Source organism: Pelodiscus sinensis, chromosome 21 (assembly GCF_049634645.1).
Source record: "Pelodiscus sinensis isolate JC-2024 chromosome 21, ASM4963464v1, whole genome shotgun sequence".
Classification (NCBI taxonomy): Eukaryota; Metazoa; Chordata; order Testudines; family Trionychidae; genus Pelodiscus; species Pelodiscus sinensis.
In genome coordinates, this window is record NC_134731.1 from 2,207,529 (window position 1) to 2,223,683 (window position 16,155).

The 16,155-nt window shown below is 44.0% G+C and overlaps 1 protein-coding gene across 2 annotated transcripts in view; it reads left to right on the forward strand.

Moving 5' to 3' along the window:
• Positions 1-16,155, forward strand: part of TAOK1 (TAO kinase 1) — a 123,260-nt gene that overhangs the window by 62,585 nt on the left and 44,520 nt on the right. For both annotated transcript variants that reach the window (XM_075904565.1, XM_025179815.2), the window contains exon 3: positions 6,719-6,790. In XM_075904565.1, the coding sequence (XP_075760680.1) occupies positions 6,719-6,790 (72 nt within the window). The remainder of the gene's footprint in view (positions 1-6,718; positions 6,791-16,155) is intronic.

The window sequence follows — 16,155 nt, forward strand, 5'->3', positions numbered from 1 at the left end:
TTGTGAAGTGTGTTACTGTCGTTTTGCATTTTAATCTTCACGCAGTCTAGACACGTTACAACAGTATCTTTCTTGCTCTTGAAAATCTCTTGAAGGAAATTTTTTATCCGAAGCTATTTTATAGATAAGCATTGTATTACATAAAGCTCTACCCAAAAGGATGAGCTAGACCTGGTGGATGGGGAGAAATTGTTGTAAAGATGTTTACCAAGTAGATGTCTCATTTCTGTTTTTCTTGCAAAACCAGTAACTCCTTACTAAAAGGAAAATTCTGTTGTTCCATCAGCAGTACTCAATTCTTGGATAATATACTCTGTTAAAGTTTTCTCCAGTCAAGTTAAATGTAGGTAAAACTTCAAAGGAGCATTGCCAAATTGCTGTAACTAAAGTATCAGCTCGTTACCCTTTTTGCATTACACCCATGCTTCTTGTGTCATTCGTCTAGCTACTCTATTCTTGTAAACTCTGCTACCTTGCCTTCTCTTGACCACTGTACACAGTATGCATGTGTATGCATGCTTGAAATTTCAAACAAGCTCTCTGTTGTATGGTCACCAAGTAAATTGGGTAGCATCACAACAACATTGCCATCCGGGTTTGGATGTCACATCGATTTTTCCTGGCTAGGGAAGATATTTAAAATAAATTGGGTGCCTGTAATTCTCTGGCTTGTCAGCCTTCATAGCTCTCTTGTCTTTTCAGTTTCTGATGGGTGGTGTTTTTGGGGGGAGATCTACTTTCCTTTCCTTTATTATTCTACTTACTCCATCCCTTCACCCACAAACAGGTCTAGATTTCACTGACACTTACACTCTTTTAATCATTTTTGGTGATCTTTTATTCTCTATTTCTTTTGATTAACTATATTTTCTAGCCTGCTCTTCAAGTTTGTACTAAGTTCAATTACAATTCCTTTCATTGTTTTCATAAACTGTTGGCTCATCCGAAGATATTATCACTCTGGTAATCAAAAGCCTGCCTCTTACATTTCGTTTTAGTATCATCTTTGCTGCCGTAATTCTTCATCCTTTCCAGAGCAAGAATAGTTTTTCTTTCATACAGTAACATGTGCTAAGGACAGTACTCTAGACAGGGCATAGGGATTCCCATTCTTTTGTTCTGTCTTCATTTCATTTGCTGTTATAATCCGGTATCTTGTTTGCCTTTTTTATTGCGGCTGTTCACCAATTGGATTATTTCAGTGATTTTTTCCCCATCCTCCAACTCAGATAAACCTCAAATCCTTTGTGATAAATATTCTTAAGTGATTGTGGTGTTCAACAAATATTCATAGAATCAATTATAGGACTTGAAGGGAACCTCACAAGGTTATCAAGTCCAGTCCCCTGAACTCACAGCAGGACCAAGCACCATCTAGAGCAGGGGCGAGCAATAAAAAAAGTGGCAGTCTGCCAGACTTAGTCCCTGGCAGGCCGCTGCTGCTATGTTTACCTATGCCTCTTCAGGTATCAGACAATCACAGCTCTCATTGGCTGCAGATCAGCATTCGTGGCCAATCCGAGCGGTGGGAAGTGGCATGGACCAGGATGCTGCTTGCATTGACCATGAACGGTGATTTTTGGCCAGCAAGAGGTGACAGGTAGGAAGTTTTCCTAATGTCCAACCTAAACCCCCCTTGCTGAAATTTGAGCCCATTGCTGCTTGTCCTATCGCTCCTTTTAACAACCTTTTTGGTACTTGAAAACTGTTATGTCACCTCTCAGTTAGAACATAAGAACGGCCGTACTGGGTCAGACCAAAGGTCCATCTAGCCCAGTAGCCTGTCTACCGACAGTGGCCAACACCAGGTGCCCCAGAGAGGGTGGACTGAAGACAATGATCAGCGATTTGTCTCCTGCCATCCCTCTCCAGCCTCTGACAGAGGGCAGGGACACCATTTCTATCCCCTGGCTAATAGCCTTTTATGGACCTAACCTCCATGAACCTAACCTCCAATTGTCTCTCTTCTAGACAGAACAAACCTGATTCTTTCAATCTTCCCTCACAGGTCATGTTTTCTAGACCTTTCATCATTTTTGTTGCTCTTCTCTGGACTGTTTCCAATTTGTCTACATCTTTCCTCAAATGTGGTGTCCAGAACTGGAAATTCCAGTTGAGGCCTACTCAGCATGAAAGTAGACGGGCAGAATGAATTTTCATATCTACTTACAACAGTCCTGTTAGTACATACTAGAATCAGGTTTGCTTTTTTTGCAGTAGTGTCACACTGCTGACTCATACTTAGCTTTCCCCAGTGCTCCTTCCTAGGCTGTCATTTCCCATTTTGTATTTGTGCAATTGATTGTTCCTTCCTAAGTGGAGGACTTTTGTATTTGTTCTTATTGAATTTCATCCATCTTAACCTCAGACTCTTTCTCCAGTTTGCCCAGAACAGTTTGAATTATAATCTTATCTTCCAAAGCACTTGCTGCAACTCTTCCCAGTTTGGCATCATCTGCAAACCCTATGCCATTATTTATTGAAAGAACTGGACCCAGAACTGATTCCTGTGGAACCGCACTTGTTATGCCCTTCTAGCATGACTGTCAACCATTGATAACTACTCCCTGGGAATGGCTGTCTCCTGGGAATGGTTATCTAATGAGTATATGCACCTTATAGCAGCTCCATCTAGGTTGTATTCCCCTAGTTTGTTAATGAGAGAGTCATACGAGACTGTACCCAAAAACCAAAAAGTCTAGATATACCATATCTACCATTTCCTTCTTATGCACAATGCTTGTTACCCCATCAAAGAAAGATATCAGGTTAGTTTGATATGATTTGTTGTTGAGAAACCCATGCTGACTATTTCTTATCACCATATTGTCTTCTAGATGCTTACAAATGGATTCCTTCATAGATTCATAGACTTTATGGTCAGAAGGGACCATTATGATCATCTAGTCTGACCCCCTGCACAGTGCAGGCCACAGAATCTCACCCACCCCTCTTAGAATAATCCTCTCACCTATATCTCCAATATTGAAGCCTTCAAATACTTTGACGGTCCCAAGATGCAGAGAGTCCTCCAGCTGTGATCTGCGCCCTATGCTACAGAGGAAGGCGAAAAACCTCCAGGGTCTCTGCCAATCTACCCTGGAGGAAAATTCCTTCCCGACCCCAAATATGGCGATCAGCTAAACCCTGAGCATGTGGGCAAGACTCACCAGCCAGACACCCAGAAATTCTGTCTAGTAACTCCTATCATCCCTCCAATCATCCCTCATTATTTGCTCCATTATCTTTCCTGGTACAGAAATTAATTTGACTGGTCTATAAATCCTTGGTTTTTATAGATGGGCGCTATATTTGTCCTAGTCCAGTCATCTTGACTCTTCAAAGATTATAACCCATGGGTTAGATACCACCTCAGTCAGTTCCTTGAGTATTCTTGAATGAATTTTATCAGACCCTAGTGACGTGAGGGCATCTAACTTGTCTAAGTAATTTTGAACTTGTTCTTTCTCTATTTTAGCTTCTGATCCTACCCCATTTTCACTGGCATTCACTATGTTATCCTGTCACTAAAACCAAAACAAAAGTCATTAAGCACCTCTGCCATTTCCACATTTGTTGTTGTTTTCCCCTCTTCATGGAGTAACGGCCCTATCCTGTCATTGGTCTTCCTCTTGCCTCTTGTGTAGTTGTAGGATATTTTCTTGTTACTTTTTGGCCTGGTCAACATAGGAGTTTACTCCGAATTCAGCTGCATATGGTCAATTTTCTAAATGATGCGCCCACACTATCACGCCTATCTCATTGACCTTAAGGGCCACTGAAATTGATGTGGGTTATGCCTGATTTCATGAGGAGTAATGCTGTTCTCAACCTTACCTGGTTGTGTTTGACAGTGTAGACACTGCTCCCTGCTCCCCTGGAACTCCACTGTCTGCTGGAGCCCCAGGAGGAGGGGAGGGGGAAGCTCCAGGGAAGCCTTACCCTCCAGGGTCTTGGGAGGCAAAAGACTATCCTTCGCGCATTTGAGTCCCCTTTCAGGTTCCAGTTCTTCTTCCTGGAAAAGCAGTCCATGGTCAAGAAAGCCAAAACCCTCCCAAGTTTTTTTTTTCCTAGTCTAAGTGTTCTACCTTGAATATTTGTCATCTGTTGAGCCACTCACCTATCTAATCCAAATATTTCAGATATTTTTGTAGTATGTGGGGAAAGAAAGTCAGGGTGGTATCTCATAGGGATGTTAGAGATCATGTAATTGATAGTTGTGTAACCACATGACATTTTAGTGGTTACATGACTATTTGATAGTCCCCAGGACAGGGCTGGCAGCCAGTGAGCTCCTGGCCCCATTCCCGGGAAGCCCCCTGCCACCCCACAGTACTGCCACTTTATCAGAGGCAGCAGCGGGGGTGGCAGTTGGGAGCTGGTCCATGAGGGGAGCCAGTTTAAAAACCAGCTCCCCTCATGGACTGCTGCCTACCACTCTGCGCTGCTGCCTCTGATACAGAGGCAGCAGAGTGGAATGGCAGCAGCCATTGCCGGGGGCGGCTGAGCTCCCCACGGACAGAGGCTGCTGCATGGGATCTGGGTGCTGATGGGGAGCCTGCTTAAACCCAGCTCCTCACAGGCACCAGCTCCCGCTCCCCTTCCCCTGGCTATCTCTGATACAGAGGCAGCATTGGAAGGGGAATGTGTATAGTTGATAGGATTAACCGATAAGCCCAGATTTATGGGTTAAAAGTTTATTCGACTATACACTAACATCCCTAGCATTTCAAGCACTCTGCTAATCCTCTAGGATCCACTGCTACATGAAACCTGTGCAGTGTTGTTCATAATTATTTTCTTAATTGTTTATTGAAGTTTTAAACTTAATATTAAAATCTACCCTGGCAGTATAGGAATATGGACAAATAGAAAGAGAGGAGCACAACCACAGAATTGCAGTTGGTATGGAAACAAGCAAGAATGCCATCAAATGAGTATATCAGAGTATATTCTGGAGTATAGAGTATAAAACTAAAGCAAGCTTAAAAACAAAGCAATGCTTACTTGAATGGGACTCCTTGGGATGGAATCTGGCCTGTGACAAAGGTGAAGGGCTGAGAGACCAATGCCCTGGGTTCCCTTCCTTGCTATGGTGCTGGTTACTTTTGTGATCTTCGGCAAGTAACTCCCTTACTCTGTTTTGTCCCTTACAAGGTCAAGTTGCTACTCATCTAGTGCAGGGGTCTCCAAACTACGGCCCGCGAGGCCCCCTCATCCGGCCCGTGGAGACCTTTTTGTCTACGGAAAAAAAATTACGTGAAGAACAATTTGAGAACAAACTTGTCCGATGATAATCTCAGGTCACTGTTGATGTTAGGGACAACAAATCTAAAGCCAGAAATGTCTGCTATTTTGGCATCCAGGAAACAATTTCACCATTCACACTAATACAGGTGTTCATGTGTAGTGTATTAATGTGTTATTAAATAACTGAATAAAATAATATTACATAAATAATTAAAAACAACATCCATGTTTTGATTGTTTTTTATTTGGACCTCAAGTGTGTAGTCGGCCCCCGAACTGCTGTTTGATAGTTAATGCGGCCCTCGGGCTGAAAAGTTTGGAGACCCCTGATCTAGTGCATTGGGGTCCTTTGATGGAAGCTACAGTATGTCTTTGTTGTTTTCCAAGGTCCCAACCCCAAATATTTTGTAGAGTAGGGGTGTGTGAAATCCTGACCCTGTTGAAGCCCACAAGAGTTTCACTGTTACCTTGGTAGTGCCAGAATTACACCCTCAGTGCCTGCAGCCAGTGCACAAGAAGCACCCCAGCTGATGTTTGTTATCGATAGCTGGTTGCCAAAGACTGTCATAAATGTTCATTTTTATTTTGTGGAGTGAAGGGCATTTCTCAAGAAGGGTTAAGTATCCAGAGATTTCTAGATTTTTACCTGGCCATAGTCTTGTTCTTCTAGATGATCAGTGCTAGATGTTGGCTTCCCAAGCATTCTTGAAAAGCCACCTATCCATGCTTATTCAAAATATCCTGTATGCTGGTATTTTCAAATATCAAAGCAGATTGGTAGCTGTAGTTCATCCTTTCAAATAATGAGCCCAAATAGGAGGTATAAGGGCTCTCTGAAACAGAGCATATGAATGTTGCCCTGTAAAAATCCACACCTCAAGCAATTGAGTGGTCCGGATAAAACTCTCAGGAAGATAGAGAATTGCCTGAGCAGTTATTTCTCAGTTGAATATTTTTCAGAGTTTTCATGGGGTGACCACAGCTCTTTAAACTTTCCTTCTTATTTCTGCCTTTTATTTCAGCGGAAGCACCTGGCATGTTGTTACTGTATTTTTGATTGACGGGCAGTCTTCACTTGAGATCTGCTTTGTGCATAGTAAATTATAGTCGTCGTTGATGCTGTTGGGTCTGTGAACAGTTTCCTCTGCCTAGAGAAGATCTGGGCATTACAATGTTAAAATTTTATCGGTATAAAAAAACTTTTGCCTTTGAATAGTTACAAACTGTTTGAAATGTAGACTTGTCACTGAAATGCAGCACCCTCTGTTAAAAAAGAAAATGGTTAAAGCTAGTCGGAAGTTCACCATTGAGATAAGAGTTAGCCTAGATACAGAAATCCACTTAAGTGGATATGGTTCTTTCAGTACTTCGATTCCAGTGTGAAACCATTCTCTGTGTGTTTTATTTTCTTTATCGGGTATTTTCTTTGTGGTATGAGAGAGTAATACTTTCTATTTTCATGTTACAGGCACGTGATGTGCGCACCAATGAAGTGGTGGCCATCAAGAAAATGTCATATAGTGGAAAGCAGTCCAATGAGGTATGTGGAATATCTTGTATATTAAACCCAGATTGCTGAGATATTAGCTGTCCTGAGGGAGAATCTTTATATAACAGTTAAGATGAATTGGGGCATTGTGTAACCAGAAAAGTTTCTTTGAGCATTTTCAACATGCTTCTAACTAGTCCACTCCTGGCATGTAATGCTGGATTCATTTCATCCTGTCAGGAAGAACCATGTTTTATAGAACTGCATAAAATGTGAGCAAAATTGTAAATTGAAAACTAGTTTGCATCAAGATAGACAGCAATCAGACTTAATAGAAAGCTGAGTTGCCTTTTTAGTCTTCAATGTTTCTTTCTAATTTTGTTTTTAAAAATGCCCTGTTGCTTGCTAGATGAAGGATTGCTAGGAATGATAGCAATGAATACAATAGTGGCACAGGATCAGAAGGATGCCTGCCTGTAAAATGTAATAATAGCGTCTCAAGCCAGAATTCATCCCTTTCCTAAACTGACTGCTGAACGGTATCATTTTGAGAATCTTGAAAGAATGAAAGAAAGAGAAAATAATAGGAAATACGATAAAGCAGCATAAATGTGGGGAAAATTCTCAGTCTGTGGATAAGCCAGGCTTTTAAGAACCATCAGTGAAAGCAAGTTAAACATTAAATATTTTAATGGCAGCCCCCAGATTTTTTTTCTTTTTTCTAGAATACACTAGCAGAGATCATTAGCTTGTACTTTTGTGATTGTGAAGCTCTACTTTTCAGCTTGAGAAGCCTAACATGGGTTGGAATCGAATAGCGTGGTTGGAACGCTTCCTGATAGCGAAATGTGTTAGGTTGTGGACCAGTCTCCCAGAAGTGGTACAAGCCCTGTTGCCTGCTTGAGTCAGGAGAAGATTGTTCCCTCTGCTATGGTCTCCTTGCTTTAAGCAGTTCCACACTGGCAAAGGGATAGTAAGCTCACCTTACCTAAGCTTCAGGTGTCCATGAACACAAACCTAGGCTTGTCACCTGTACTTTGAAGAATTGAAGTATTCATTTAATTCTTTGGCAGTTTCTGATAGCTGTCTTTTCTTACCAGCCTCAATTCCTAGTTACATAGCTAAACTGCATGAGGTTCTTTTTTATTCTGTTTACTGCAGTAACTTGTTTAACTGTGTACTGACAAAAGTATAATTTGTACCTTGTCCTACTGTTTTTAATTACTATGAACTATAAATATTCTGTTCACATGAATGAAGTGAATTGTTAGTGCATTAGAAATAGGTTCTGATAGTCTTCAATGGATGTGTATCTATTTTGAAGAAAAAAATCAGTTAAAACATTTTCAGTGTTGCTTTTAAAAATTATTTTGAGAGGTTTGCTCAGGTTGTAGTCTAGTCTATATAATGCAAACTTCTTCAAGACACTTCTGTATCATTTTTTTAATGGGAGTCTCTCATTGGCTCTAGCAGAGACCATCTAAACAGGGGCATGCCTTGTTTCAAAACTAAATTTAGGAGCCTTAGACGTAGGTTTTGATTTGCTCTTGATTTGTTACTAGGGCTTGTCTACATGGGAAGGTTATACTGGTATACCTAAAGTGTGAATATAAACCAATATCATTATACCAGCATAACCTTCTAAGTGGACATTCTTGTGTGTGCTTTATTTTGGTGTTTTCAGTGTAGCTTATATTGTTTGAGAACAGGTTTAAGATAACCAAAAAAAGTCATCCTTATATTGCAAAGCGTGTCCATATGGGGGTTTCTAATGCTATACCTCTACAAGTATAACAAGTAGAACTTCCAAGTTGGGACAGGCACTTGCTTAGTCAATAACTTGCTTGGACTGACCTTATTTTTTCTTCCTCTAGAAGGATAGACCTTATAGCTGAATACCAGTTGTTGCATTTGAAAGGAAGACTGTGACATTCATTAAAATGTTTACCTAATTCAAGCAGAGATACTTGGAAGGGTTTGGACTAAGCCATCAGCAGACTGTAGAGAAAAACAAAGACCAAGTTGTTGATCACAGTGATATTTCTGGGGAGTTCAAAAGGGCTGAGAAGCTTTAGATCTGGATAACATAAATGAGTTAAGATGAATAGTTACTAAGTTGGAATATGGGAGGATCAGCTTTTGAGGCATGTGTTAAAGGTGGCCTGCAAGGGATTTTTAAAAATGTGGTTGATTCCTTTATGACATACAAAGAGGAGAGCCTGAAGGGCATTTTAAAAAAAGTTTTCTTTTCCTGCTTCCTTTATACCTTAGGTTTAATCAGTAATGTCAGCTTTGGCCTTCTTTACTTGTATTCAGATTTTCTTGGGGCTCCAATTGCCTATTGAAGCCCCCATTGCTTGGCCAAAGAGACAGTGGTTGAATCATTAAGTGCATCCCCTTCTGAAGTAGCGATGTTAAGAAGCAGGTATTTCACTAATCGTGCAGTCTATAAAATGTTTATCGACTACATGATTAGTGGATAAGAAAAGGTGCTCAGTCCCGGCTTGTGCTGGGTCCAGGACCTACCCCCGCTGTGGCTCTGCCCACCCCACTCTTACTATATTTAAACTGAAGAGCTGCAGTGGAGGTAGGTCCCAAACTCAGCACAAGCTGGGACTGAACAAGCCCAGCTTGCGCTGTGTCCAGTAGCCACTGTCTGAGGGGATCCCAGTGGGCAGAGGCTGCTTCACGCCCCCCACTGTCCCCATGCTGCTGCCTCAGATAGAAGCAGCAGCGGAGGGGAAAGGTGGGGGGCAAGTGGTACTGCGGGGGAACCATTTTTTAAGCTGGCTCCCCCTAGCACCGGTTCCTGCTTTCCCTCCACTGCCTCTCATACAGAGGCAGCCAGGGGTGGGGAAACGCAAGACATCGACTACTCATATACATCCCTGTTCTGAAGAGTGTGTTAAGCAAGAATGTCTAAGTGTTTACAAAAGCTAACAAAGCAAGTTTTAATTAATCTGATTAAAAACTAATAGCAGAAGGACTGTTGTATGGATGGAATACGTCAAGTCTTGTGTATAAAAAGTCAGGATGGCTGAGAACTTAACAATTGGACATTAACAAACCATAAATCCCAATGACAATTGAACCTGGTGATCTGCTGAACAAAAAGAGGTCTCAGCTGTGCTTGGGGGTATTTCCATTGCTTCTCGCTGATTCAGCAGACATTCTAGGCTGCAGTTGTGTGTGCTGATTGTGCTGATTTTTGTGCAGGTGGTAAAGAAGGGGTGTATGCTGCGATGAGATGCTGTGTGTACTAGGGGGATGCTTATTGTGTATGTGGTCACACAGCTGTAGCACCTGGGCCAAGTAATCCGTCATCTGTGCAGTCGCTCTCATATAGCCAATGAAATATTTGCAGGTAACTTACCTTTAGAATAATAGGTTGTTGCCTCTGCTAGCACAGCGGCCTAGGACTTTTGGCACAGTGTTCAGCGCTTGGTGAACCCTTGTTCTGGGTTGAGGTAAAACCCTACTGAGATTGAGAAGTGTGAACTCACCCTCATAACGAAGGGTATGCTGCATTGCAACGTCTTGGTGACGAAAGGTTGCCAAAGTGTGTTTACACTGCTTCCTGTCGACCAATCATGGCCACATTTTTAGCTCCCCCTTCGACTGTATGCGCAGTGCACTGTGGGTATGCCTCCCACAGTGCCTAGCGACACATTCTTTTGCTAGGCACTGTGGGAACCCGGAAATGTGAGGGGGGCTTTGTGGAACCACTTTACAACGAGGGACACTGAAATGTGTCTCTTTTGGGGATGCTTCCCTGCCGCATCCCACTCCTTTTCCTAAGTACCATTTTTCCTCTCACAGCATTCTACTGGGGCCTGTGCGATAGGTATGGGCGGTGGAACAGAAAATAAAGTCATTGTACCAGTTGACAGGCTTACCTTTATAGATCACTGCAAATACCTAGCATGACTGTTTGCTGATGAGGCAAGGTTAGGTTTAAGGGAAAGCCTCACAATTGTGTGTAGGTCCAGCTGTCATAAGCACAGCTGTGAAAGGGAGAGGAGTGTATTGGAAAATGAGCATTCCCAGAGAGTGGGCGGGTCGCATGAATGGTCCTCCTTCATCTCAGGGGTCTGCAACAGCCTGCAGCCCCCGAGGGTTCCTCCTGCAGCCCCGCAGTCCCCTTGTCTGCCCCCCTGTGCCTCTCATGCGCTGGGACACTAGAACCCAGGAGCCCTGCACTTACTTGCTCTTCCTGCTCCCTCCCAGCACTTTTGGAGCTCGCAAATCACCTGATTCGCGCCCCCTTCCTGCCAGAGCTGGAATGCTGCCAACAGCTGATTCATGGCATTTCAGATCTGGAAGAGGGGGAGGAGCAGGTAAGTGCGGGGCTCTGGCGCCCCAGTGCCTGAGAGGTGTAGGGGGGGAAACAGCCGAGGGGGAGGGGGGGGCCACAGGTGGAGTCCCAGTGGGTTGCATGCTGCATGCAGGCCACAGTTTTCCAACCACTGGCGTAGAGGGTAGGTTGCTGGGCAAAGAATTCTGTATCTGTTTCAAGGGAGGCTGATGCCAGTTCTGTTCCTCTGCATTTTGATTAAACATTTCAGCATCTCTGTTTGGTCCTTCATGACCTCGATCGTACGGTCAGTGGCATCATTTCTATCTTTTGCTTCCCTGTCCCACCTCTTCTCCATTCGGTACGCTTGCATCGATGACTGATGCTAAACCTCCCTCAGTCTCTTCCTATTCCTCCTCAGTTGACGCGGCCTGTCAGCAGGAGAAGTTTTCTGAGTTGTCAAGGTCTCCCCTGCAATTAAGAATGTAACAAAAGAGGAATTGTAAAATTCCAGCGCAAGGTTGAAACATTTCACTGCAAAGCACCTTTAGCAACGTAAGCTGCCACTTTCCCACTGATCCTTCAGCAAAGCCCACATCTCTGCAGGCACTGTGCGCATGGTGAGTTCTGGGGAATGGGACCGGAAGGATGAGGGGTGTGCAGAGGGGCATAAAAGAATGCAGCCCGCTCTTGTGCAGCAGGCTTGCATGCAAGTCATTTCAATGAAGTCCACAGGCTGGCATCACTCTTGCTCATATCTTACTCCTGAGGGCAAGCAGGGAAACCCCGGGCTCTTCGGGATGCAAGTGGTGGGTTGCCTTGCTGCTTGTGCAGGAAGCAAAACAGCACAGATCAAAGAGTGGGTTGGGAGAATGTCATTCCACAGGGGTGGGGAAACAGCAGCCCTGCCATGGAATAGTTGTGAGAAAATGAATAAGTACCTCAGCAGAGTTTCCAAAGCAGGATTCCATTGACAAAGAATAAGAACATAAGAATGGCCGTACTGGGTCAGACCAAAAGTCTATCTAGCCCAGTAGCCTGTCTGCCAACAGTGGCCAGCACTAGGTGCCCCAGAGGGGGTGGACTGAAGACAACTATCAAGTGATTTATCTCCTGCCATCCCTCTCCAGCCTCTGACAAACAGAGGCCAGGGACACCATTTCTATCCCCTGGCTAATAGCCTTTTATGGACCTAACCTCCATGAAATTATCTAGCTTCTCTTTAAACTCTGTTCTAGTCCTAGCCTTCACAGCCTCCTCTGGCAAGGAGTTCCACAGGTTGACTCTGGGCTGTGTGAAGAAGAACTTTCTTTTATTAGTTTTAAACCTGCTACCCACTAACTTCATTTGGTGTCCTCTAGTTCTTCTATTATAGGAACTAATAAATAACTTTTCTTTATTCACCCTCTCCACACCACTCATGATTTTACATACCTCTATCATATCCCCCCTCAGTCTCCTCTTTTCTAAACTGAAAAGTCCTAGTCGCTTTAACCTCTCTTCATATGGGACCTGTTCCAAACCCCTAATTATTTTAGTTGCCCTTTTCTGAACCCTTTCCAAGGCCAAAATATCTTTTTTGAGGTGAGGAGACCACATCTGTACACAGTATTCAAGATGTGGGCATGCCATAGTTTTATACAAGGGTAGTAAGATATTCTGTGTCTTATTTTCTATCCCTTTCTTAATTCCTAACATCCTATTTGCCTTTTTGACCGCCACTGCACACTGTGTGGAAGTTTTCAGAGAACTGTCCACGATAACTCCCAAGATCTCTTTCCTGATTTGTCGTAGCCAAATTAGCTCCCATCATACTGTATGTATAGTTGGGGTTATTTTTTCCAGCGTGCATTACTTTACACTTATCCACATTAAATTTCATTTGCCATTTTGTTGCCCAATCACTCAGTTTGGTGAGTTTTTCTTTTTGAAAATCTTCACAGTCTGCTTCTGTCTTGACTATCTTAAACAGTTTAGTATAATCCGCAAAAGGATGCTAGAACATCTTGGTGTGCATCAACACCCTGCTTGGACAGCGCGCCTAGCTATGAAGGGCTAAGCCAGCTCACAGAAACATAGCCACCTGCCTTCATGTCTGTGACTCCCCACGGCAAAGCCACGTCCCCAGCCTCTCTTCCCTTACTTCATGCTCCATATCCAGCTGCTGCTGAGACTCCCCACTCGCTTTGGGACTTGAGAACCATTCCTGGCTGCCTGCCACACTGAGAGACCCTGCTGTGAGCCCACGTCCTCATCTAGTTCTCCTGCTTCATCAAGAACTTCGTCGTCTTTCTGCTGACTCAGGGCCTTCGGAAGTATCCACAAGGTTCCTGGTGGTATATGTGGGGCCACCCTCTTCCCAGGATTGTGTCTGTCTTGGGTGCAGCACCAGAATGGCAGTTCGCTCCCTCACCCTCTAAAGGAGCTGAGACCTTTATAGCATCTTGGCTCTGCACTGCAGTGTGTCCCGATCAGACCCTTCTTGCACGAGGCTTGAGAATTGTAGCCATAAGTGTCACAAGTTCATACAGGTCCCTGGCAGCTGGGACTGCATGGACTCCTCTTCCCACACATTGATAAGGGGTTCTCGCCAGTGTAGACATGCCCTAAGCATAAACTTGGACCTAAGCCAAATAGGGGAGAGGGTGTGCCTGCTTTGGGCTGAGTATTGGTTTGGGTAGGGGTATGCATGTGTGAGAGCAGACAGAAGAGAGACAGGCAAGGAAGCCAGGCAAAAGCATGCAAGTATAATGTGACCTTGGAACAAGCTAGAGCCAGCTTCTGGAACCCATGTTTCCTGGAGAGGCTTGGGGGCTAAAAACTAGGAAACTGCTCTTTCAAAGCCGCGGAGGGGCTCCGGCGGGGGCGCAGCCCATGCGCGCCTGGGATGCCCCGCCGCCGGCTTCCCCCGAGGCTTTCAAAGCCGCGGAGGGGCTCCGGCGGGGGCGCAGCCCATGCGCGCCTGGGATGCCCCCCCGCCGGCTTCCCCCGAGGCTTTCAAAGCCGCGGAGGGGCTCCGGCGGGGGGGCAGCCCATGCGCGCCTGGGATGCCCCCCCGCCGGCTTCCCCCGAGGCTTTCAAAGCCGCGGAGGGGCTCCGGCGGGGGGGGGGGGGGGGCAGCCCAGGCGCTCCTGGCGGCTTTGCTCCCGGTGCCTCTGGTCTGCTGGGGACCATCTCCAGCAGACCAGGGACACCGGGAGCAAAGGAGGCGGAGGGGCGCTGGGGTATAAGATGAAACCCTATCTTTTAATTAAAAAGATAGGGGGTCATCTTATACACCCAGTCGCCCTATACGCCGGAAAATACGGTATACAAATAGCTTCTTTCACACTGACAGGCATGAATACAAAGTTTAAGGCAAGACTACACAACACGCAGGCCCCATGTAAGTCAGTTCTGCTGATATTAATAAAATGCAATATTTACTCAATTTCCACCCATATGACAGCATTTTTAATGAGCAATGACAGTCCAGGAAGTTAACTACTAACACACATAGCAACAGAAGATCATTATATTGACTATTTTTTTGTTTTTTTGTTTTGGCTCCCACCTGTGTGCCGCGTGTTGAGCCCTGCGTAAAGCCAAACCGCATTGCAGGCCACATGTTGAGTAGCCCTGGTCTAGCCCAGTTTCCTGTCTGCCAACAGTGGTCAATGCCAGATACCCTGGAGGGAGTGAACAGAACAGGAGCTAATGTTAACTAATGTTAATTAGTTCTCCCTTCACCAAAGGTTTTCAGAGTAAACAAAATCTGAATATTTTTGACGTGAAAAGGAAGCAAGTGCATTGTTTGACAACTTTCAAACTACCTTTAATTCATTATCTCTGGACAAAAAAAGAGACTTAGTCCATTTTTTTTCCTTTGCAGGTCACCTTTACGTTCTAAATCAAACAATGTTTTTCTCTTGGGTTTTTCTTTTCAGTTTGAACTTTACATGAATTCAGGGTGACCCAGTTGGACAACTCTGTGCATAGGTGATAAGATAGAACTGTTGGCATGAGGTGTAAAAGTACAGAGTCATTATGTAAACAGAAGTCTTGAAAAAATTATTTCCTTTTCTTTTACTGGTATTCTCTTCAGTCATGATTTGAAGGACTTTCTTTGAGCCTGGATTTTATAGTGCTGAACTGTACTGTAGGCCTTGTGTGTACAGTTCTATCTTGCATGGGTCCTAGAAAAGAAATTGGACCTTAGGGCTGATAGGGCCCACAAAATCAGAGCTACACCTTCTGATTTTAATGTGAGGGAGGATTTTTCTTTTTTAGATGAACATCAGAGCTGTTATTTTTTGATGATTTATTTGTGTTGATGTTAAGGGAACACTATCACCTTGAAATCTAGTCAGTTGTTAAACTGAGTTAAGTTTCAGGTGCTTTGTTCATCCAGTGTTCTTCCCAATTCTATTTTTCAGTCATATTCTCCTAATTTTAACATGCTTCTTCCCCCCCTACCCCCCAATACCATGTGTATGGAAGGCAAACAAAAGGGGGCTGAGAGACTGACAGTCCAGGGGGAACAGTGAAACTGACCATGCGCAAATGATGTCAAAGCAGAAAGTGTGGAGGGGGGGGGGCGGAGGGGAACAAGATTCCCCCCCTCTAATTCTAAAGTTACAGTCATGTTAGGTGCAAGTTGAGTGAGGCAGTAATATCTTTTATTGGACCAAGAAGTGCTCTGTGAAAAGCTCCAAGGCCTCTCTCTCTTTCACACTAACAGAAGCTGGTCCAATAAAAGATATTACCTCATCCATCTTATCTCTTTCACATCCTGGGACCAGCACAGCTACAACAACACTGCAAGCAGTAATGGGAGGTGTTATTTTTAGCAATATAAGATAGACCGTGTTCAGACTGAAAGTAATCTGTACATTGGCAGGGTTCCTTTAAGAATGAATTGTCATAGAACTATTCACCTATCAGTAGGTAAGGTAATTTAAACTGCTGTATGTAAAGATTGAAAGTGATAAAGGAGAAATGATATCCAGAATATAGTCAAACAGAGAATGGCAAATGAAGGTTGACCTGAAGTAATGTACTTACTAACAGGGCTGGGTCTTTACACCTCCCAGGCTGATTTTAAGGCAGCAGGCAGTAACAGAAGGTGATGGCAGCTCTCCTG